This window comes from Leiobunum rupestre, chromosome 3, assembly GCF_980474605.1.
Source record: "Leiobunum rupestre chromosome 3, qqLeiRupe1.1.hap1, whole genome shotgun sequence".
NCBI classification, from domain to species: domain Eukaryota; kingdom Metazoa; phylum Arthropoda; class Arachnida; order Opiliones; family Sclerosomatidae; genus Leiobunum; species Leiobunum rupestre.
In genome coordinates this window covers 64,213,776-64,239,280 of record NC_143386.1, presented here as the reverse complement: position 1 = coordinate 64,239,280, position 25,505 = coordinate 64,213,776, and the positions used below count along the sequence as shown (strand labels likewise).

The 25,505-nt window shown below is 38.0% G+C and overlaps 2 protein-coding genes across 3 annotated transcripts in view; both read right to left on the bottom strand.

Annotated features, from left to right (window-relative positions):
* Nucleotides 1-291: 291 nt before the first annotated feature.
* LOC149954197 (uncharacterized) lies at nt 292-5,119 on the bottom strand. 2 transcript variants are annotated; one of them, XM_090168971.1, is made up of 3 exons: nt 4,270-4,361; nt 2,115-4,196; nt 292-888 (listed from the first exon to the last, which is right to left on the bottom strand). In XM_090168971.1, exons 2-3 carry the CDS (start codon nt 4,147-4,149, stop codon nt 320-322), a joined length of 2,604 nt encoding a protein of 867 aa, XP_090025097.1. In that variant the 5' UTR covers nt 4,150-4,196; nt 4,270-4,361; the 3' UTR covers nt 292-319. The 2 variants fall into 2 exon arrangements, with proteins under 2 accessions (XP_090025097.1, XP_090025096.1); XM_090168970.1 differs by having other exon boundaries at nt 2,115-5,119.
* A 6,847-nt stretch (nt 5,120-11,966) lies between these two features.
* The window catches only part of LOC149954196 (LHFPL tetraspan subfamily member 6 protein-like), a 182,350-nt gene continuing 168,811 nt past the window's right edge, over nt 11,967-25,505 (bottom strand). The window contains exon 3 of the mRNA XM_090170297.1: nt 11,967-12,088. Coding sequence (XP_090026423.1) covers nt 11,970-12,088 — 119 coding nt within the window. The 3' untranslated portion in view covers nt 11,967-11,969. The remainder of the gene's footprint in view (nt 12,089-25,505) is intronic.

Sequence of the window (25,505 nt, the reverse complement as noted above, 5' to 3'; positions counted from 1 at the left end):
AGTCGTGCATTTCCTGGTGTACAGTTTTAATTGGTTAGACGTTTTAGCACTTGCTGCCATCGGAAGGGGGAAATTCTGAAACTGTCTCCCCCCTTTCCGTAAAACGTTCTGGGTAAAGGTTCGTCCAATGAAATTTGTACACAACACTGCGTAAGCGTGTTTAAAGGCTAGCTGCGTTCTCCTTGTGTTTGTAGCTCCTAGGTGGCACTACAAGCGGCGCTGTTCTAACAAACTTCAACTGAATAGGTGTTTCCATAAAATAAAACAATAAAAAAATTAAAAATAGCCTATAAAATGTTTATTGAAACCGAGTGTACATTCAATTTAGGGTCTTTATTTTGTAGTATTGTTTAACAAATTGATGAAAATCTTGACTGTGGGTTAATTTACGCATTGGTATACAAGTGACTTGAATACCCGCTAACGATATTGGTAAGGGACTCGGATAACAAAAGTTTGAAAGCGAATGATAATTGTTATCAGGGATATCTCCAACTATAATTTCCATTTGCGTATACACGTCATTTGTGAAATTATTGATTCCCCCAAATATAAAAAGGCAAGATCCGCTAGAAATTGCAGCGGCCGAATGTTGAGGATGGCTTAGCATCAACTTATTTTCCCACGAATCCTGTACATCATCGTAAGTATCAACCCTGTATAAACTCTCAACGTAGCTTTCCTGGCCATTTCCAACTGTTTTGCAACCTCCACAAAGCAAAATACGACCATCAACCACTTGGGCTGCGGAACAAGCTCTTGGATGCTCTAACTGTTTGCGCGTGATCCATAGATTTTTATTCGTTTCATATTGCAGAACATGAGGTACAATTTCAGCTTTTTCGTTGGTATCCGGCTTATTAGTAGCTTGTGGTGAGTTTGTCATACCTAAGTGTAAAGTAATAAAATTGTAAAATACAGAAATAAATTTATAATCTTAAATAAGTAGCCCCTACCCCTGTAGCACATGAAGTCGTTTTTAGGGTCGTGGTACGATCGAAAAGTCGCTTTATAGTCGACGACCAAATGTCGACCTAAAAACGTCCGAACGTTTTTCGATACTAAAACCGTAAATTCTTTTTTGGGACTATTTATGGTCGGTATGCCGACCATTATCCGACTTAAAATAGACCTTACATTTAATTATTGGATTCGACATAAACTTTATGAAACAGACCATATGTATTTAGGAAAAGGGGATATTTTAATTATTTTCTGACTATTTGATGATTTTCTGAGATAATTTTATGTTCACTTTTTTTTTCTTCAAACGGATTTGTATTCGAAAAACACGGCATCTAATAATTTGATCAGTTTTGGGTCGGAAATAAGAATTAATATAAAGTCGGTCCGACGTCGTTTCGCAGTCGGTTCTTGGGTCTATTAAAAGGCGGTAATGAGTCGACGTTTTGTAGTCGGCTGACGCTTTTACCCCTAGGACATTTCAATCCTAAATCCTAAGGTCGGCCGACTTTAGTGTTTAGTACCTTTTGCCGACGTCGGCCCGACTCTAATTTTCTACAGGGGTATAAGCATAAGTAACATAATAACTATAACTATGACAAATAGCCTAGATTATCACCGAGCTGATTTTCACAGTTATTGCGCAATCCAAGTTTCGTTCAGCACAGAGCCCTCTAGTGTCTAAAATATGCCCAAATTGAAATTTACTAATGCCAAGGACGATAATATACTACTCATTTCGAGTGCGAGTCCAAGTCGGAGGGCTCCATAGAAATAGAAATGAGACTAGAAGCAAGATTAGATTGTGGTGAGATGTACGAGTTAGAAGGCGGCCATGATAATTTAATCGCTAGTATTCCTTGTGGGAGGACGCCATCTACTTTAAAAAATTAACGTTTAATTTTTTTAATAGATGGCGCACTCCTGCGTGGATTAGTAGCGATTCCACTCTCATGGCAACCTTCTAGCTTGCCCGTTTTCCTCGAGATTACCGGATAGCGCAGTGGTTCTAGTTTAATTTCTATTTCTATGGTTGGAGCTGGGTCAGTGTTGAAAATAGGTTCGGTTAGAAAATTAGCATTGAATAGGAAGTGTCATACTTATGATATTATGTTACTTACGCTATAAGTAATCTCTGAAAAATATTATACCTCCGAATATAAAGATGGAATTTTGATGGGCAACTGCGGCCATATTCTTGCACGGGGAAGGAATGGAGTGGATTGGTATCCAGGTGTCTTTTTTTGGGTCGTAACATTCAGCCGTTCGCAGTAGTTTGCCATTCCCATCAATGCCGCCAATGACGTAGATTTTGCCATTTAGAACGACGGCGCCGAAACAAGCTCTGGCTTCCATCATGTTGCATTTTTTGGTCCAGGTATTGTCGTTGATATCCAAACGGTAAACTCTCTTACTGACAGCCATCCTGTTGCCCCTCATTTTGGAAGGATTTTTGCCTCCAATGACAAACACGTTTCCATCGAGATAGACCATTCCGTGGTGGATCCTGGGCTTAGGCATCAACCCGTAGAATTGCCATTCATTTTTTCTAGGTTGAAATCTCATCATCAGTCGACATAGCTCGTAGTTTGATGGTTCATTCAAACATACGCCACCGCTGGTAAGAATAATTGAAGTATCATTCATTTGAAGACGCGTAACGTTGGTCAGTTGTTTGGCGATTTTGGGCCAACTGGAGAGTTCCGTGTTGCTTCGTTGGAATTTAGTTGGTCCAGTGGTTTTAGTATCATAATATTGACTATGATACGAACACTTCCCATTAGTTTTCGTGTCAGCAACTTCACTTGCATTGGTAATGGTGGCATATCTTTCCTTAATGTCTTTTGTTATTTCGTCTATTTCGAGTTTCTTAATTGAGGCTCGCGGTTTTTCAATAATTGCGTCTTCAGTACTGATTTTAGTGACGTTTTTAGTCATATTCTCAAGCATAGGTGCTTGGTGCCTATTTGAATAGTTAGAAGCCTTTAAATTTTCACTATGCTCGATTGAAACTTGATTCGCAATTTCTTTCGGTTTATTTTGGCCTTCAACATCGTCGGGATGATTTTCATCGTTGTCCCTACTTTGACATGGAGTTTGGTGATTGTCAATGGAAAGTTCCTGCTTCCCCTGGGCTGACGATACTTCCTGTTTCTCCTGGGGTGACGACACTTCCTTTTTATCCTGGGGTGAAGACACTTCCTTTTTATCCTGGGGTGAAGACACTTCCTTTTTATCCTGGGGTGAAGACACTTCCTTTTTATCCTGGGGTGAAGACACCTCCTTTTTATCCTGGGGTGAAGACACCTCCTTTTTATCCTGGGGTGAAGACACCTCCTTTTTATCCTGGGGTGAAGACACCTCCTTTTTATCCTGGGGTGAAGACACCTCCTTTTTATCCTGGGCTGAGGGCACTTCCTTTTTATCCTGGGCTGAGGGCACTTCCTTTTTATCCTGGGCTGAGGGCACTTCCTTTTCATCCTGGTGTGACGTCACTTCGTGTTTCTCCTGGAGTGAAGGTACTTGCTTTTTATCCTGGGATGGCGTCACTTCCGGTTTATCTTGGGGTGACGACACTTTTTTGACGTCAGTTCCTTCTTCATTAGTTTGGGGGTGGACGTTACGAAAGACCACTTTCTTCGTCGTCCGTTTCTCGTAAGTGACCGTTTGTTTGTCTTTGTGAATTTCTCGAATCACTTCCTTTTTCGAGGAAATGTAGTTTGGATTTTCGATCACTTGCCGAGTCACGGTGGTCACCTTGGAATTATCGGGACCAGAAGTTTCTAAGTTTGTCTTTTGGTTTTGGATATTGTCTTTGCGGTCGTTGCTTTCAAAACCTGAAGAGACGTTTCCCTTCTGGTTTTCGTTAACGATATTTGTTTCGCAACGAGGACTCGGGTTTCTTGGTTTCTGGTTTTCAAAACGTGGAATACTTTCATCCGTGTCTTCGTTAAAACAACTTGAAGAATCTGATGTGTTTAACTCGAATCCTTTGGAGGAGGTGTTCTGGGTAGCTTTGGTACTCGGGCCTTTTTTATAGTGAGACTCCTTAGCGACCTTTTCAGTAAGTCCACTTTCTGGTTCAATTTTCTCCTTTATTATCCTTCTTTTGTAAATACTCTGAGATTCGTCATCAGGTATACATTTAGAGCTGGTTGCCGTATTGTTCTTGGGAATCTCTTCCATTTTGTCCAATTTCTGGGTCGATTCAGGTACGTCTTCGACGTTGGTGTCTATAAAAGAGGATAGGTTATCGTCCGCCTGATACCGCGTTGTCTTTGAATTGATTCCATTGTCCAAATGTACCATTTCGGTGACTGTAGCGCTACTAGCAATTTCTTCCGGTTTGTCCAATTTCTGAGTCGGTTCAGGTACGTCTTCAATTTTGGTATCTTCTAAAATGGACAGTTCATCGTCAGCTTGATACCCGGATGCCTTTGATTTGATGTCTTTGTCCAAATTTAACTGTTCTTTCAGTAGAACTTTGCCCTCTGGTGCTGACTGATAGGATTTAATTGAACTACGCGCTTGCGTCTTGGGTATCGTTTGATTCGAATCGCGATATCGTACCAGTTTGGGTATCTTCTCGCTTTCATTTTTGTGGTAAGAACTTGTAGCAGCTGGATCGTTCGTTGCGGACGTTTTCTTGGATGGTTGCTTAGACCTTGATTTCTTAGCGCGGTTCGACTCAAGCCACCAATGTTGGTTTCTCAGTAGCACCTTTTCCTGGAGTGATACGGGACCTGAGGTATGCTTTGACGATGCAAACCATTTCGGTTTACTTATGACGTTGATAGTCTTGGGTAAATCTTTGCAGCTCGTGCCTTTGGGCAAACAAATGTCGATCTCGTCAAAATAATTCACCTTCTTTGAGCTTTTTTCCATTTCTTCAGTCTGGTCGTTCGAAATTTCTATCTTTCGATTTTGTGGAGCAGTTTTTGGAGCAGCCACGCTCCGGTTCGATTTTGAATTTTGAAATGACCGTTTTATCGTTTTCCTCGTTAACTGTAAATTGGCTCTTTGTTCGAATGACATGGCAGTAAGGCCAATCGCTCCTAAGCCGAACGTTAGGCTTAATGCTTTTAAAACCCGCGAGGAAAACATTAATTTAAAAACAAATGTAATTTCAGACCGCGCGCGTTCAAAATTTACATCGGATAAAATATTTTACGCGAAAAAAACACGAAATCGTGATAAAAAAGGTGTTTCTATAAAATAAAACAATAAAAATTAGACGTATAAAATGTTTTTAACTGCGGCACGAGCGCAATTTATTTAAGTGTTTTACTTGTACGCGGGTTTCAGATTCATATTTCCAGAGGCTAGTAGGCCACACTTTGAAGCTCTCTGGCGCTCTTTTCACTCATCGTAGGAAAATGGGGAAAACCAGGCATACTTCGCAACTCACGCCCTACAACTCCTTAAAATTTTTACATAACCTTATGAAAGACCACTTTACCGATTTCAAAGAATTTAATTTTGTGGACGTCTAAACTTTCCTCGCGTTGTCGTTCGAACCTCAATAGCATCCTGTTTAACCCCTCTAATGTATTTGCAAATTACTTTGATTCAGCGAAGGATCCAACATTAGCAAATTTCGCGTATGGGATTTTTCATCTCATAGTGATTTCCGAAATCAGAATCTAATTTTGAGATTTCAGAGCGCAATTCTCGTGTTGATTTCAGTTTTGTTTGGCTGATTTCGAGATTTTGGAGCTGGTTTTCGCCCAGATTTCGGGATTTTTAAGTTGATTTCAAGATTTGTAGAATAATCTTTTCTCCAGACTGTATTTCTACCCAAATACTAAACACGTGCCCAATATTAGCGGACGACGTTATGCCTAGCGTTCTTAGCTCGTCACTGTGTCAAAGCTTACACCTTTATTTCCATTTTGACTTGGCATTTTTAAATTTATAATCTATTTAAACCTTCGCACAAACTATATATGCAAAACCATTAAAGCGAACTTCCCATTTAAATTAATTAAATCATTACCCTTTCATGTTCAATCCAATACAATTATTACTGAATAATCCAAAGCCTATTAAAATTCCGAAAGCCTCATTCTATTAAAAACAGCTGAGCAGACGACGGAATGCGGGTCATCTGACATTTTACGCACGTGTTTTTTTTGTTTGCATAGAAATATTTCGCGATTCTCTCGGTAGGAGCGCTGACGGGCGAAGCAACTTGTGGAACCGGGGATTTTGCTAAGGTTTCGAGTCTAGTAATTATTCTCCAAGGTGGCACAGCATTCGAAAGCTTGAATATTACACCAGAAAATGTTATGTCATTGTTGAAATTGATAAGATTAAGATTTTCCTTAATTTACAAACGAGAGTTTTCTTGGCGTCACTACGATTCTGGGGGGAACCGGAAGGAGTACAACCAAGGGCGTATCCAGGATTTTATTTCAGGGGGGGGGGGGGGGTTTGAGGGAAATTTCAAGGGGGGGGGTGCTGACGGAAGTTTCACTGATTTTTATTAGGCACCCCCCAGTCATCAGCATTTCGGGAGGGGGGGTTTAAACCCCCAAAACCCCCCCTTCAATACGCCCTTGAGTGCAACTAGATAATAGTATTTGTTGTTCCATTGGAGAGCAAACTATTTGGAGAGACGCTATCACAAAAGGGAGAGAGTGATCCTAGACCTACTTTTCCAAACAGCAAAAACAAAGATGGAAACGAGTAAGCAGCCGACCGATTCAACAATAAATAAGAAAGGCCAAAAGCTGATCCAATTCAAAGTCAATGACTCCCTGTTTTATATATATATATATATATTTGTCCTAGCAGCAATGAGAGCGTTGCTGGAATGAGAGATGGTCGTTTTATACTTTCTGGCTCCGGCTAACGGGCAATTGAGGGCGCTCTGGGCAGATAGGAAAGAGAAATCGGCGAACACGGTAATGACATTGAAGAAACACAATAAGCGCCGAGTCCTCGCTTGATGAGTAATCTCGTGCCCGTTTCGCCTCAATCACCGACAGGGGTCGCCGAGATGCCTTGACTCACCCTATCCACCGTGCAGAGCGTGTTGGGGCTAAATCAATTTTTGATAAATTCATATTTCTTTTCGACCTCCTTCTGTCGTTTCCTTTTTATAAGATTATATTCTCTCGTTGTTCCAGATACGAAGGGAGCCTCGTCGTTGCGAAGAGCGACTCGTAGCGGCAGACCCCCGAAGTCTCCCGTCCGTTAAGTTTCTGACTGTAATTTCCGGCGGAAGTCGGTCGCGTCTTCCCCCCGTTTCCGCTCCAATCGAGAACTCGAGGAACGGACCAAAGGACATTCAACGATGGACAAAAAAACCCGAAAACTCTTCAAGACACTCTTCAACAGAAATCTCGACTCAAATGTTTTGTCTTTTTGTCATTTTTTTTGTTACGTTCAAGACGGAACCATATGACGGTATTGTATTAAAACAAACCTTTAAACAAGCTTTTATAATAAAAGAGATAAACGTATAAAATATTAAAAATATAGGGTGGTTCAAAAGGTTATGCAAATATTTTAAGGAGTTGTAGAAGTATGCCTGTTTTTTCCCCATTTTCCTACGATGAGTTAAAAGAGCGCCAGTGAGCTTCAAAGTGTGGCCTACTAGCTCCTGGAAGTAGGCTGCAACAAGCGCAATACTAAGCAGCAGGCAAATGAGAACATTAAGGTTTGGGTTCGTGTGATAGGTAAAAAAGGACTTTGTAAACAAATCGAGGTAACCAGAGTAAAAAAGTAAACTTAAACAGTATTTAAAGTCCCTGCTGCTTGGTTTTGCGCTGCTGGTATAGGTAAAGAATCATGACATTATTGCGTAAGTAAACAATTCTATATTTTTTTAAATACAAGAGATATTTACTTTTGATATTAAACACAAGATAACTTCAAATAAAGCTAATTTGTAGGATATTACCACTCCTATATAATAATTCATACGTATGGTATTTTATTTAATGTAACCGTGTTCACGAGGTATGACGTAAATTACCAACAAACGCCACTTTATAGATGGGAAACGGATGTTAGCGAAGGGGATTTTGAAATCGCGTAGAATTCTGGCTTTGAATAATTCTATAGTTTAGCACGTGCTTCGCGATCACGAGATTTGGTTTCTATGGTAACCTTTTCAATAGCACAAGGAATACAGGGATTATACATAATATACAACTCTTGTGAAAAAATATCTCATTGATTTTATTCTACGAAAATGTTATACAGGAGCAAACTTATGAGATTAATAATCAGCTAGGCTAATACCCAAGGCACCACCTTAGGCCTAAGTCATCAAGCGACTTTTGAAGCCTTTATGTGACCTGTGCCACAAGCGAAGCCTAAAGTTCTTCATATGACTGCTACATTTCAAATTATTTCGATACTAATTTCACTATTTTTAAACTGTACGATATTTACTTTTTCCAGTTGTGACGTTTAAAGGCTCACAGAATCGTTTGAAAGATTCGGGTCAAATTTCAGGTAGCTCATTCCCTTCCATCATACGACTATGTTTTACAATTACACTTCCCAAAACACGTGATTGCGTTGCCCCACGTTCAAAATTGAAATAATTCTGTGGCCCTTGAATAAATGATTGTTGAATTCAGAAATCACTTTGATACCCTCAAATATACAGGCTTGTACGCCGATTACCAACAATGATCGATCAACCTCTCGAAGTCAGAGCACTTAATTTGCGTGTTTGATGTAATCCTTTTTCTCCTGATAGTATGAAGCACGGCCAACTTTGATCACGCGCTGTTCGCGCTACTACGGCCAACACATTCGTCGAAATTCCGCGAGCAAGGATTTCCCCCCTATAAACTGTACTATAATGTGTAGGAGTTCAGCGCCACGCTCGGTGGTTATATTGTCCCCAATGTAAAAACTATACTAAAAATAATAATCCGCTAGGGGCGCTGACGTCATACACATCTTTTGCTCATAGGTTAACGCAGAAACGTCAACGAATGAGATGGCCGCTGTAGCGCGAGAGATGCGCGATAAATCAAAGTTGGCCGTGGTATGAAGTAGCAAACAGCGTTTGATAGTTTTGTTTTGTAGTCTGCTATATATGATTTTTCCCCTTAAAGGTAATATAACCACTAGTATTTCTGTTGCCGTACAACAAAGGGTTCTATTATTGGCTGCTAACTTCTATGGGTTTTACATTTCTTGGCACTACTTAATGGTTCCAAAATTTATTGGAGTGTTCCATGAAGAAATGGAGGTTATGTTTCTAGGATCTTTAAATATTCTACATTGAATGATCAATGTTTCTTTTTTTACTTCTAGTTTCGATTATTACAATATTACTTGAAAATTAATTAACCAATTAGAACTTACCTCGTAAGGCTTCGTTGAAACGTAATTCTCACATTTTCTCCTCTATATATTCACGGCCAACTTTGATTTCTCGCGCATCTCTCGCGCTACAGCGGCCATCTCATTCGTTGACGTTCCTGCGTTAACCTATGAGCAAAAGATGTGTATGACGTCAGCGCCCCTAGCGGATTATTATTTTTAGTATAGTTTTTACATTGGGGACAATATAACCACCGAACGTGGCGCTGAACTCCTACACATTATAGTACAGTTTATAGGGGGAAAATCCCTGCTCGCGGAATTTCGACGAATGTGTTGGCCGTAGTAGCGCGAACAGCACGTGATCAAAGTTGGCCGTGATATATTTTACCTTTCATTCTGTGACCCATGACGTTTGTGGGTATATTCAATAAGCTCTGCAAAATCAATAACAATGAAAATATCGGCCTTAAACTACGCAATAAACAAAATATGGAACAATTTTGTGTAAACGCTTAATATTTATCTTTTTCTCTTTTTTTTTATCAACCCAAACTGGGTTTTGTAACCATTTTTTTTACAAAAAAAGAAAAGAGAACTAAATACTGTACATGAAAACGTTTTCGGTAACGTTTCGCGTCCCCCCTACCGGACAAATTCCGAATTAAAATTAATTTTAAATTTATATTTTTCGAAATATTTTTTATGTACACAACGGAGATTTTTTTTCTATATTTATATCAAAAGAATCTTTTTTTTTAATTTAATTTACGCGTATATATATTTTGTAATAAAACCTCGTAACTGACGTGTTGAAATCGTTCTTTCACAAATGGTATCGCGACAGCGGAAATAAAATTTGATTTTTTTTTAATTAAATATAAAGAAAATGAAAAACAAATAGCCGAGACCGCACTGAACGCAAATTGGATGACGAACATTCACCAGTTTCAGAAATCCGAACCAAGAACAAATGTAAATTGTTGCTGAAACAAATAAACCTATCAAACACTGTATGGAAGCACTTTAAACATAAGGAACTTGATATATAGAACCTAAAAAATATCGCATTTCAAAGTTTACCAGATAATAATTTATATTTTTTTAATAAATACTATTCTAAATTTGTTATGGATTTTGGTTATTTCCGAATATTAACTTCGTTAATATTAATTTGCATATTAATTAAATAAGAAATTACATTCTCACATTTAGGAGACGTTCACAAATTACGCAACGAAGTATAAGTGTTACTATATGGTATGTAATAAAGCATAATTTTATACCTAAATTAACAATAATTAATTTATAATTTCAAATAACTAGTAGTTTTTCTCATTTATAATAGTATAATTAGTTTTCTAAAGGTAAAACACTAAATAAATAAGCTTAAGTTTTGAAGAAATTTAATAATTTTAAAGTTTATATTACTGTTAGAATTGAAGGGGAGGATAATGAATTTTTTTTACGTTGGGTAATTTGTGAACAGTTCCTTATAGGTATTGATTAATAATAATACCGAAAGTAACTTAATATTGTTATTTAGTTTACTTTTGATAATATTAAATTAACCTATAATTTAAAAACAATATAAACTTATTAAAGTTCCATGTAATCGAGAAATAAATTTAGAGAAAACCCTGAAACAATGAAAACCTTCGATTTCTCAGGTCTGTTGATCGCGTTTCGATATAAAATCCCGCTTTTAATAATTTTCCCTTTTAGATTAAAAAATTTCTATTTCCTAAATTATTTTGTTAATTTGCTTACTTTGTTTACTTTTTTCATTATATATAATTTATAAGTTTCTTAATGGGGGGTTTTAATGTTTTACGATGAGATGATGGCTCTTGTTAAATATAGTTTAGTAGGAAAAAGGGGGAAGTTAGTGGTTAGAAAGGATGGAGGGGGTCGTATCGCTTGATTTGAATCGTTAGTTTTTGGTTAATAATATTATTAACTCGCGTTGCAATTTTTCAGAGTTCCCGTTTTTGTGTTTTTTTGGTCGTTGATCGAAATAGTTTATTTGAAGTTTATGTTGGAGTTTCGGTTACGTGGCAGTTTCCTCTTGGTCGTTAGTCACTCGGCTCTTGAGTCTATTGTCTTCAGGCACTTGTTGGTAAACCCATTGGAAGACCGAAGTGTCGCGCTTCTTGGAATCCAACCTGGTTTTCTTCTTCCGTCTGACGGTCTTCTTCGCCTTGGGCGCCGACATCGCCACGGACTGCGACGACGACGACAGGATCATCTTGGCGTTTCCGTCCACGGCGTTGGGCGTGGCTCGAAGGACTTGAGCCCCGGAGGAGCTACAGCGGCCCTCCGAGTCGCGCGCGCTGGCGGTGGTCAGTTGGTCGTCGGGGCAGTCCGGCCCGTCGTCGTCGTCCCCTCCGTCGTCCTCTCCCGCTTCGGTGACGTATCCCTCGCGCGTCAGGTCGGCAGGTTCGCCGCAGCCCTCGACGCGGATCTCCAGGTCGATGACCTCTTGGTCAAAGGTCACTGAGGGTGTCCGTTTCGTCGTTTTTTCCGTGGCGGGGGCACACGAAGGTGCCGGATTCGGACGCGCTCGAAGGGGCGACGGTCGAGCTAGCGGTAGCGTGGCCACTTCCGCTAGCGAGACTGCCGGCGCTGGTGGTGGGCTCGGGAAGCGGAGACGGGAGGACGAGGCTGTCGCTGCAGCTAGCTCGGTCGTCGGCAGGTTGAAGGCACGCCTTGGGTCAAATACGATAAGAGTGCGGTTTGATCCGAGACGCCTTGAAGGACAGCCCGAAGCAGAGCAGCAATAGCCCCACTCCGGACGCCAGAATGTACAGCGACCAGGACAGCTCGCAGTCACCTACGAAAAAAGACGAAACACGACATTAGCTTAAGTACACTCTGACCTTGACCGCGAATGACTTACGGCAAAACAAACATTTATTTAGAGTAGATGGGACAATTCAGTCCACTTTAATCCGGGGTGAGATATGTATAAAGGCCACGCCGACGGGGGATAGGGACCACCAACCCTTGGGGGATTGGTGGTGGTCCTCACAAGGCCGTTCACAATTGCTGCCTCCCAGACGCTTGGGATTACAGGACAACGCCACTAGCAGGGCGGGACATAAGGTACTAGTCACGCCATTTGACTACTAAAATTAATGCTCTGACTACTAAAATTAATCGAAATCTGGGGGCTCACTAGTCGATTTGACTAGCGAAAAAGTTACCTAAATATTCATAAATAATGGCGAATATGGCGTATCATAAATTCATCATTCATCAATCCCATTTTATTTAAACAAAATCACAGTGATAATAAACTGATATTTTAATTCTGACGGGTAAAACAAAATGTTGGCTGTCCTTCTTGTTTTTATACCCCCCTTTTACCCACAGTAGTCAGTGACTATTAAACTAAATTAAGGTAGGAGGTTCACTATAGTCAGGCTGACTACTAAAAATATTTCCTTTGTCCAACCCTGGCCACTAGTCCCGGCGAAACAAACTTTTAGTGGGAATCTTAAAGGAGAGTACCCGAGTTTTTTATTTCCGATTTTGTTCAAAGTCGGGCGTAATGTAGACCTATATAAGGTATGAAATTTCTCAAAAGGAGACGTTGCACTACCCATTCGATTTGCCATGTCAACCGAAAAAGTTTTTGACCACTTAAAACAAAAAAAAGATTTTTTACTTATTTTACCCAAAAATTGTTTCACTTTTATCCCAAAAATGTTCCAATTTACCCAAACTTTATGAAATTTACCTACATTTGGTTCAAATAACACATTTCGTGTTTTCAAATTAAAAAATCGTAGCTAGGACCCTGTGAAACCGAGAAAATCTCATGCTTTTTTAAATGGAGATTTTTTTGTTTTAAGTGATCAAAAACATTTTCGGTTGCCATGGCAAATGGAATGGGTAGTGCAACGTCTCCTTTTGGGAAATTTCATATCTCATATAGGTCTACATTACGCCCGACTTTGAACAAAATCGGAAATAAACACCTCGGGTACTCTCCTTATTAGTAATTCAATTTTTAGGTTTTTCATTTCAACTAGATGGGGTTCGAGAAAGTAAAGAACGGGAATAGCGACTTTATCTTTAAAACTAGTGGTTTTTGCAAGGAGGTACTTCCGGTTATATTTCAATGGAAGAGTCGTAACATTTCTGGAAGTTAATGGGCCTGAGTGCTATTCATCTTTTATATTTTCTATGACGGAGTCAATGTTAACTCTAGGTAGGAACGGAATAAATACGTACTATTTATTTAAAAAATAATAATTTTAAGAGCTATTTTGTGTAAATATTATATTAAATAGCTCAACTCGGGAAAATTTCGGCATAAGAAAAGGAACACGAAAAATGAATATTATCCCCAGTTTTGAGATAATTTAAAATTCCGACGATTCAAACTAGCGACGCCATCTAGTAAGACTTGTGGTATTTAAAAATGAACTTTAAATGGCGTTAACCCCTGTGAAGGTAACTTCGCCATAGGCGTTCGCTGGGGTATCAAATGGGGAAAATAGATGTTTCTATAAAATAGAACAATAAAAAATTAGAAGTATAAAACGTTTTTGTCCCCGTCACGAGCGCCAGTTTTTTAAAAGGCCGCAACTACGTTTGCTAAATTCGGCCCAAATTTAGCACGTGGTAGCAGATACGACTAATCCTATTCTGGAAACTAGCGCGTGAAACAAGTCCAATTCAGTCGCCGGTGTGGCCCTTTAACTGCTTTAGTTGCACGCGGGTTTCAGATTCCGATGGGTCTCGCGACTGCAGCGCGTGCTTTCTACCTTCAAGAGGCAAAACAATAGGCGAAAACTATTCGCTAGTTTTGGAGTAATTTTTAGGAAATAGCGAGCAACTTCAAACTTGTTATTGTATGGAAGAAGTTGGTAGTTTGGGGTAAAAGGTGTATTCTTTTCGTCCCAAAGCGAGCGAATAGTTTTGGCCTATTGTCACATGACTTCCCGTATTTTATAGAAACACCTACTACCCAATTTCATGAGTTAGGAACTGAAAAAAGTATGAAAATTCATCCCATTTATTGAAATTTAAAAAAAAATTTATCTGTAGACTTTATTGTCAATAATTTCGGTGACCGCGAACAAATTAAATAGGGTTTATATTCTCTATGCCTTTCTATAAAGTAACATGACGTTTTAGTTCGAAAAGCCCTGGACATAAGGGTAAATTCGACGAGGCATCCTGTTTTTAATTATAAACTGAACTGAACTTCTACGTATTTCGTGACGAATGAGCTTCAATAAAAACAAGTTCAGCAAGCGTAGCTTATTTTATAGGGCTGTGCGAGTAGTGGTTTTAGGCAATCGAGTCGGGTACCGAGTATCTGAAAACTTTTTCGTCTAGTGTCGAGTCGGGTAGTATTTTTGTCGGGTCGGGTAATCGAGTACTCGATTAAGCCAAAAATTTATTTATTCGAGTAGTTAAGAAAAACGTTCGAGTACTCGATCGAGTTTTTTTCGGGTAATTTTCTTTAATTATTAATAATGGTATTCTTGATTATTCATAACTGTATTAAACTTACCAATTCATAGAAAAGTTGACTGATTAAATTTATACCCAAGTAACTGCCATAACGTCATCCGAATTCAAGGAGACGAAAAGAAATATAGTCATATCAGAGCGTCACGTTGAAATTAATGCGGCCGAAACACAAAATTTCGTAAAATAATCGTCGAATAGTCGAGTACCCGAACATGATGGGGAAAATAATAACCCAGCGAATTCAGCAAGGTGGCTTTTTCGAGTATTCGAGAACCCGAATATGTAAATTTTCGATACTCGATAATCGACGAGTATTGCATTTTTCTTAATCGAGTTACGAGTTCGGGTACCCGACCTAAATATATGACGGATACTCGATGATGCTCGAGTACTGGCACAGCCCTATTATTTTATGGAAAAGCCCATTCAATAAAGGTCGTTTACTACCAAAACCGGTATAAAAATATACAAATGAATACCTCAACAACCTTACGAACTAAGCCAAAAACAAGGACTGAAGGAAACACGAACGAGCGAAAAACCAGTCATCCTAAAACGCCAAATAAGCATTTCAGAACACCAGGGCTCTTTAATTTCCGTCTCCCGCTATTCCCGGTGGATTTTAAAAGCGCTACCCGCTTCTATTACCAAGTTGCGAGCGCGAGACAGGGAGGGAGGGAGATAAATTTCATATCAAGGAAATTACGATCTCATTATATTAGCGAGATATCGATAAGGATCTAGGCACGGCACCCCCTCTCGCGGAGGAGAACGAAAGCTTAATATATAAATCACAAAAACAAAAGAGGGAGAGCTCCAGGCCTAGTATATATAGTCAGTCACGCCTCCCTACTTTCCCTTTTTCAACTAATGAGATCGGGAAAATTGTATTTTGTTCCAGCATCCCGGCCGCCCTGGGTGTAAATTTCTCTCCATTCGAAAAAGGGAAGGCTAAAAGTGGAGGGAAACTCGATATAAAGTACACCCTTTACCAGATACTTCGCAGGAAGAGGAAATGGGATAGGTACGTAACGGTATCTTAGGTATAAGGTGAACTTGCAGATTCTCGTTTTTCCGATAAAATATCGCCCGAAAGCTGGCCGCCCCAGTTTTTAGCATAATAAGAACGAAAACAGAAAATGTTCCTAATGTTGGAGATAACTTTGTAAAATAGGGAAAACCTGGGATTAGTTTTCTCTCGGAAAATTGAACATTTTTATTTCTCTACACACGTTGAAACAAAGTACAACGGGTTTTATCGTCAGCTTCATTCGACACTTGACTATTTTTCTTCGCTTAAATAAACCAAGAATGTATTTAGCTTAACAGAGAATATGTTGGCTGCGTTATGTTCCGCTCGTGATTTCCGGATGAAAAACCACGCCCATCTGCCTTTTCTCGTTGTTATCTTTGTCACATTCTGCCAGTAAGGGGCGGGGACACTTTTGAAGGATTATGGAAAATGTGGCTATATTTTCGACTCTGTTAACCTAAATAAATTATTGACTAAAAATTGGTTAAATAACGCCATGCTCTTTAAACAAACTAGCTTTAACTGAAATTATAAAGAGTAGTTAAAGGGTATCTACCGTGTTAGAAATCCCTTACAAGGAGACATCCCGATGTGTTTCTCCTCGATTTTTTTCAAAGTCAGAGTTAAGTAGACCTTCATGTACCTTGAAACCTCCTTAAGGGAAAAGTTTCAACGGCCATTCGTTTTGCCATGGCAACGGTAATAGTTAGTGTAGGGAGATGCTGGCTCGCGTGGCATGAAGGACTTGTCACCACCCTCCTACGCATTGTAACCCGGCCACCTGAATTCATGGCTTTAAAAGTCGCTAGATGACTTAGCCTAAGGTGGTGCCTTGGGTATTAGCCTAGCTGATTATTATTATTATTAACTCAAATTTAAACTTTCTCTACGTAAAATAGCATGGAAAAATCACAGATTCTAAGGGTTCTTTGCCAAAATCGATAAAATTTTGTAAAATCGATAAAAATGGGTAATATCAATTACTCAAATTTATCGTTTTTTTATTTTAATTTTTTTAAAATGGCCCTTACAAGCCGTGATTTTGCCATGCTATTTTACGTAGAGAAAGTTTAAACTTTAGTTGTTAAAAGCATTTTTGGTTGTCATGGCAAAACGAATGGACACTGAAACTTTTCCCTTTAGGAGCTTTCAAGGTACATTTAGGTCTACTTGATCCCCGAGTTTGAACCAAATCGGGGAGAAACACCTCCTTGTTAGATACATCTTTACTAAGTTTAAATAAATAACTAATAATAAATAAATGCGAAATCGAATAATTAGCGATATTGAAAAAATTTTGCGTTTTAGATTAAATAAAATTATATAAAATACCCGGTAATGTTGAACTATAAACTGTTTAATTTTCACTATTTTAGAAAAGATCTGGTAAATATCTGATGAAACTAAAAGCTTGTCAGTAGCTTTCACACGACGTCCTTGACTCTATAGTGATTAGTCACCGTCTGTTTTGACCTTATTGCTCGTGAAACCTTATACACGTATCAGGCAAAATTTCAAATTTGAGGTCAAAATGTAACTTTATAAGGAAAACGCCTAAGACATGGGGGAGTATAGCAGTCTGATAACTTTGGTTCATTTACCTTTGGCTTTACTGATTCAGTTCGAATGGTTATTTTCAGTCTGTCTTACTTCTGTAAACGAATCGACTTATGTTCTCAGTAACCTAAATACGTTCTTAATATTATCTCTTTTTCTTCTTCGGTAAAAAAGGGAAAACATATAATAGCGCAAGGGGGAACAACATAACAAAAGCTCAATTTCCCCGGAAATAATTTACTTTCCCTTCGCCTATTTACCCAATAAAAACTCGTTATTTCGTTACAATTCTGCGTAGACAATTACTGAGGAAGGGATTTGTACTTTCATTTCATTCTAAAACAATCGAGAGAAAAGTTTTAAAGAAAAGTCTTTTCTTTTTGTCATTATTAACGAAAGGTCCTTGACCTCGAACTTTAACAATTAAAAAAAAATTATATACTTAATTGAAAAATTATACTTTAACGTGATAAAAATCTGGCTTAAAAACGCCTGTAAAAGTGTTCCACACTCGATGCACCGATGTCCAAGGATAAGTTAACTTACAGGGTTTGATCTACTAATGTTATATCTACGCGAGCTCTCTTGACAGCGTTTCAAACATATAAAGATATTGACAACAAACACAGCACCCCACACAAGGAGAACGCAACCCGTCAAAAGTCGTGCATTTTCTTGTGTACATTTTTCATTGGTTAGATGCTTTAGTGCCTGCTGCCGTCGGAAGGGGAAAATTCGGAAAATGTCTTCCCCTTTCCGTAAAACGTTCAGCGTAAAGGCTGGTCCAATGAAATTTGTACACAACACTGCGTTAGCGTGTTTAAATGCTAGCTACGTTATCCTTGTGTTTGTTCCAGTATTTTCTATTATATTTCTATAGGAAATACTACTCAGAATTTCTATTATATTTGAAAAATAATTCTGTGGTAATTGTGAAAAAAAGTGACTCAAATTTACTCACAAACTTCTTGTATTTTTTATTAAATTTCTATAGAAAATGTTAATAAAAAAACTTGAAATTTCTAGGATATTTTAATAAAATTCCGTGGTAATTGTGTAAAACATTGACCCAAATTTACACAGAAATTTCATGAATTTTTTATAATATATCCAAACAAAATTTCGTATAGTTAATCTAGATATATTTCTACAGAACATTTCTGTACGGGAAACTTTGAGGCAACTTCAACTTATCAAGCCCAACAACTTTGCACAAAAGGAAATTTAACTCTTACACGTAGGATGAAGGTGATTTGAATTCAATGCCCCAATTTCGAACTTTACAGAAAACGAAGTGGGGGGGGGGGGGGGTATTAACTCTGGGAATTGCGGGCGTGAACGATGGCTAAGTCCAGAGAAAGATTTATAGCCTAATTATTCTCCTTCGCTTTTAATTCTGTGGTTTGGAGCCTCCCTCATTTCCTTCCCCTTCCAATGTAATTATTCACTGGATAATCCCGGCGCGTGGGAATATACACCCTACCCACGAGCGATCGCCCCCTCTGCCGGATTTTGTTCTCAATATTGCGGATGATCTTAATCTCTTCAGGGGTCAGGGGGTGTCCTCCCTGCGTCGACCCCGAGTGACAGAGAGGGCGAGTATCCCCGGAGTGCAACTAACGCGTACCGAATTTCGATTTAAGTTACTCGAGACGAGTTACTTAATTAAGAATAAATTGTACTCGTTAGGCAAATAAGGTTTCGTTGTAATCAGGTCAGCCGAATTCGTCGAGGAAACTGCACGTACTTTTCAATTATAACAATTATAACGATACTTGAAAACGAAATTTAATGAAATAAATTCGAGTTGACGTAATTAAAATAGATAGTAAGTTGGGCCAACTTTGCCATAATATAGGTTTCATTAGATCCCCATACGCCCTAAATCTGAATGTGTCTGATTAGAAATATTTAGGGTTTAATTGAAATTTTTAATGATTATTAAGTTTCATGCTTTGAAAATTTTCGAAAAGTTTACTTATTTAATATTTATTTATTTTATAGTTGATGTCTAATAACTTTAGGCTAGTTCTTTTTGCTAATACAGTTTAAACAAACTCGCAATTCAACCGAGAATGCATTTATTTAGTAATAATCAATCAGCTAGGCTAATACCCAAGTCATCTAGCGAATTTTATTACCTTTAATTCATATGGCCGGGTTACAAAACTTACAATGCGTAGGAGGTCGGTGGCAAGCCCTTCATGCGACGCAAGCCATCAGCTCCCTACACTCGCTATTACCGCTAACTTCTACAATTTTATGGCAAGGGGAACCTGACGAAATCGTGGGAAAACCTCTTTAACAAGACTGCATTTATTAATACCAAAAATGCATTTATTTATACCAAAAATGCATTTATTTATACCAAAAATGCATTTAATTATACCGATAATGCCTTTATTTATACCAAAAATGAATGGTTTTATACCAAGAATGCATTTATTTATACTTAGGGAAGATAAGTATTGCGTTGAGAAAATAATCCATACCTCTACTTGGAATGCTTATCCTGGCGTATCGCGTATGGTAAGATCACTCTGACGGCTTTGGCCCCGCCTACTAGAGAAAAAATCCCCTCTCACGTAGTTGTTTGTTAAGTTAACATAGTGACGTCAAAAAAACAGTCAACCACATCGAGACGAAAATCTGCCGCCATAAGCATTCCAAATAGAAGTATGGATTCCTGGTTGAGACGATCCGGATCATCAGGATGGAATTTTGGGCCGGTAGGAAAGACGTCAGAGGAGTGACGCTGATTTTAGGGAATCAAAGGCATACTGTCTGTACTGTTTGTCTGAAATTTATTGGACGGAGCGCTATAATTCGTCGCGATTGAAGCACGCCGCGGTATCAACATTGTCATTTTCTTTTGGTATATTTAAGTACATTCTTAATAGGTGTTTCATTAAAATAAAACCTTAAAAATATTAAAAGTATAAAAATGTTAAGCTTTCTAGTACTTTATTGGCCCGCGAGTTTCGCACGTGGACTTCAAATTACAAGATTTTTACATAGATACATGAAATAGTATAGATTCACAAATCTACGAGAAGCTGATCCGGAAGTGACAGCTAGCAGACAACGCGTATTTTCGGGATACGCTACCTTATAGAGCCATCTTTCTACCAAAATAAAAAAAATACACGTGACTTCAACTTCACGTTATCAACATTATTAGGCCTAATCTACCGCATTCTTCTTTCCAAATACTAATTTTGAACATCGATAGATGCCACTGCACTATTACGTAGCGCACCCAGAAAATATGGGTCTTCTGCTAGCTGTCTCTTCCGTGTTCTTCATACGAGCCCGTGTCCAGAGCCAGATATCTATGCTATTTAATATATCCATAGATCTGTATCGACTCAAGAGCGTGCTCTCTCTCTTCAATAGCTATAGCTAGTGACGTAGATAAAACATTTACACGTGACGTCCCGTATTTTATAGAAACATCTATGGTACCTTCTTTACACTAATTTAAAAAAATGATTTGTAGCTCACAAATTCAAAATCACTTATAACATAAGTAACATAATATATATAAGTATGGCACAGAACCAATTCGGCTAATGATAGTCTGTCGTGGAGTGATTGCGAAATAGGAAGTTTCCGAACAAGAAACTCGTCCCTTCCGTTGGCAAAATAGTTGGTTAGTTTGATGGCGAGAAATGCGAGCGTACACGCGTTTAGGTTTGAAATTCGAAAAAAACTAACTTCCGAAATGGAGCCAGTGTTGATAATAGTTATTTTTATCTTCCGATTCAATAATTCATCATTCTTTTCCAAAAGTAAGCGTTATTTACACTTTAGAAAGCATTTCAATTTTCAATAGGCCTTGGCTAGTCCGTCGAAAAGGCTGCAGTCGGACCATCGGCGATTTTCCGGGCATCCTCCAAATACTTGGAGCAGTTCGTGGAGAGTTGTCAGTCCGTCGGTACGTAATGGTTTACGTTGTCATTGGCGAAACAGACTATCATTGGGTGAATAGGAAGTGTCATACTTATGTTACTGGTTTACGTTGTCATTGGCGAAACAGACTATCATTGGGTGAATAGGAAGTGTCATACTTATGTTACTGGTTTACGTTGTCATTGGCGAAACAGACTATCATTGGGTGAATAGGAAGTGTCATACTTATGTTACTGGTTTACGTTGTCATTGGCGAAACAGACTATCATTGGGTGAATAGGAAGTGTCATACTTATGTTACTGGTTTACGTTGTCATTGGCGAAACAGACTATCATTGGGTGAATAGGAAGTGTCATACTTATGTTACTGGTTTACGTTGTCATTGGCGAAACAGACTATCATTAAAAAATTTGCATTGGGTGAATAGGAAGTGTCATACTTATGTTTATTATGTTACTTATGCTTATATTAAATTGAATAATAAAATTACACTTATGAATATTATGTCACTTATGCTTATTAAATTGAATTATAAAATTGCACTTATGTTTATTATGTTACTTATGCTTATATTAAATTGAATTATAAAATTGCACTTATGTTTATTATGTTACTTATGCTCTTATATTAAATTGAATAATAAAATTACACTTATGTTTATTATGTTACTTATGCTTATATTAAACTTAATTATAAAATTACACTTATGAATATTATGTTACTTATGCTTATTAAATTGAATTATAAAATTGCACTTATTTTTATTATGTTACTTATGCTTATATTAAATTGAATTATAAAATTACACATTCCACTATTAACATTTCTAAGTTAGTATTAATCAAAATTTTGTATTTCTTGAAATTTTAAAATAAATTCTAAATGGGAGCTTATATTTAGCAGGTCCAAAACGGCTCTATCACGAAGCGCAAGCCACAAAAACGCAAAAGAAAAGTATCAACTGCAAGTAGGCCTATAACTGTTGATTATAGAAAATGTTATCTCATACATAAATGGGCATTTAGAGACGCGATAAATCAGCCCCAAAGTAGTACGAGGAGTGCTGACGGTCAACAGAACTACACAGCCTGTAAATATCAACAGTGAGGTCCGAGTTAACGGCACCAGAAATGAGATGAAACGGACGTAATTACGACATTACAGCAGCTCGGCCGGCCAAAATCATTAAAGGCCTACGAAAAACATTCGGACCTTTATTATAAGCGCGTAAAACATCCTAAACAACATGCATTATTCATCAAGCTTAATGAGTTTAAAAACAAATGAAGGGAGAGAGGAATATGAGTTTAGGCCTTTTGGGCCACTGATACCTTCCCGCCACGCCGATCCCAACGAACAGTAAATTAGCTCGAACTGCAAACTTAATGCCCCGTACGATAAAAGGCGACTCTCAGTTGACAATAGAATTAAAACAATGGAGAGGTAAAGTCGGCGCTTTAAAAGCCGCGATTCAAAGTCAACAAAAGGGACAAATCTCGGAGGGTGGGCTACAACCAGGGGGGGGGGGACATAAATTTCGACCCGCTCCTAGCTGGCTTAATCAACGGTGTTTATAATGCTATTTTCTTTTGAACTTGGCAGCGTGAAATGAATAAGCCTAAGCCCATCAGCGCTATACCACGAAGTATTAGCTCATAAGCGAAGCTCAGCTGGTAATGACATTAAAACTATACGCGGGAGCTGCGTGGTGGGCGACGTGGAAGTGCTATTAGGCGGAGCGTCTATGGAAAATTTAGTTGATCCCATTGCATCAACGACGTTCGCTAGGCCTTGGCAGCTTCCAAATGGACCGCGGCTGACTTAAGAAAGCGGCCAGGAGAGAGTATGAATAGTACCGAATTTCATTTTCGAAGCCCTACTTCAAGCATGATTCGGTAAGGAATGAATATTAATATTTTAATTATTATCAGAAGTATGTAATATATTCGACTGAGGGGGAACTATCTTGCTTAATGTTATTCGTTTGCGTTGGGTACCAACTTCGTTGTGTTTTCCACGTACAACCTTATAGACCCGAGTAATCTAGCGACTTAAAAAGCCTTTTAATTCTTGTGGCCGGGTTACAACGCGTAGGATGGTGGTGGAAAGCCCTTCATGCCACGCGTGCCAACAGCTCCTTACACTCACCATTAGTGTTAACCTCAACAATATTTTATGGAAGGGGAAACTGAAGAACTCGGGAGGAGAACCACATTAACTAGTGGGGAGATAACGTAAGCTGCCCCTGTAGCACATGAAGTCGTTTTAGGGTCGGGCTACGGTCGAAAAGTCGCTTTATAGTCGACGACCAAATGCCGACCTAAAAACGTCCGAACGGTTTTCGGCACTAAAACCGTAAATCCTTTTTTGGGAATATTTATTGTCGGTACGCCGACCATTATCTGACTTAAAATAGACCTTACATTTAAATATTGGATTCGACATAAACTTTAAGAAACAGACCATATGTATTTAGGAAAAGGGATATTTTAATTACATTCTGACTATTTTATGATTTTCTGAGATATTTTTTTATTCACTTTTATTTTTATTCACAATTATATTTGTATTCGAAAAACGCGGCATCTAATATTTCTGCGCCATCTACGTGCAACTGTTTCATCTAGTTGAAATTGTGCTTTCATTCTTTGGGCGGCAAACAAAACTGTACCATGTATTTTGAATTTATAATTTGTGGCTGCATTAAGAATAGACTTGTGATTGAAAAGTAAGTTTTCTGTTAACAAATATATTAAATATAGAATATCTCCCAGCATGTGCGGTAGCTTTGTTTACGTTCTTAAGCCTTAGTTTTAGTAACTAAAGTAAAAGATCATGAATTTCAAGGTGTATTATTAAGAATTTAAGCATGAAAATTTCTAAAAGAAAAAGAAGCAGAATCTGGGCAAGCCAACACATGGAAAGTTTTAAATACATTTGGTTTCAAAAAGTTCCTAAAAAATTGCATAAAAAAGTTTTTAAAAGGTCGGCTGACTTAAGTGTTTAGTACCTTTAGCCGACGTCGACCCGACTCTAATTTGCTACAGGGGTGGAATCAAACACGACTCCACTTGCTCCGAGGCGAAAATGCTAAATATTATAATTACGCTCGTATAATTATTATTATATTATATTATATTATACAGGGTGTTACGGATAAGAGTACCGAAACTTTATATATGCATTCTATGGGTCTCTATGAGTAAAAAATGTCCAATAAACAGGGGTCCTAAAGTGCTTCGTTTCACACAGCCTTAAATCTGGCAAACAATATTATTCCTTAAATTTAATAATTAAAATCGTATCAATAAATTAAAATGGTTTGTATTTGTCTCAAACTCATTTTACTTCTAAAAGTACATTAATGAACTTTTGCCACTTGTTATTGAAGTTTCTCGCCTCACGGATAAAAAACAATTGATAGTTTAATGAAAACAATTTGGTTCAAGGAAAAATATTGTTGGCCAGATTTAAGGCTGTGTCCGGTTTTTTGAGGTAGTTTTATGGGAGCCCATATCTCTGAAACTAAGCACTTCAGGACCCATGCTTATTAGACATTTTTACTCAGAGACCCATAGAATGCATATAGAAAGTTTCGGTACTCTTACCCGTAACACCCTGTATAGAGGATGTAAATTCATTTTTTGACTGGTAGGTGATAGACGTAAAACTCCCACGATAAAGTTGTAGAGCATACTTGGAAACGTACAAATAAAGTTGGTTCGGTCGAAAATGACCAATTTTTAAAACCAGTTGGTCATAGGAGGCACATATTTTAAGCATAACACCAATGTACCAAAGATTGTTCTTTTTATCCAATCAAAACCACAAAAGATTGTTCTTTTTATCCAATCAAAACCACAAAAGATTGTTCTTTTTATCCAATCAAAACCACAAAAGATTGTTCTTTTTATCCAATCAAAACCACAAAAGATTGTTCTTTTTATCCAATCAAAACAACAAAAGATTGTTCTTTTTATCCAATCAAAACCACAAAAGATTGTTCTTTTTATCCAATCAAAACCACAAAAGATTGTTCTTTTTATCCAATCAAAACCACAAAAGATTGTTCTTTTTATCCAATCAAAACCACAAAAGATTGTTCTTTTTATCCAATCAAAACCACAAAAGATTGTTCTTTTTATCCAATCAAAACCACAAAAGATTGTTCTTTTTATCCAATCAAAACAACAAAAGATTGTTCTTTTTATCCAATCAAAACCACAAAAGATTGTTCTTTTTATCCAATCAAAACCA

Bases quoted from the DNA above. Each gene is read 5' to 3' on its own strand.
- LOC149954197 (XM_090168970.1), bottom strand. From the start codon at position 5,067: ATGTTTTCCTCGCGGGTTTTAAAAGCATTAAGCCTAACGTTCGGCTTA. The intron at 889-2,114 runs GTATAATATTTT...CTTTACACTTAG, and splicing joins TTCCATCTTTATATTCGGAG to GTATGACAAACTCACCACAA.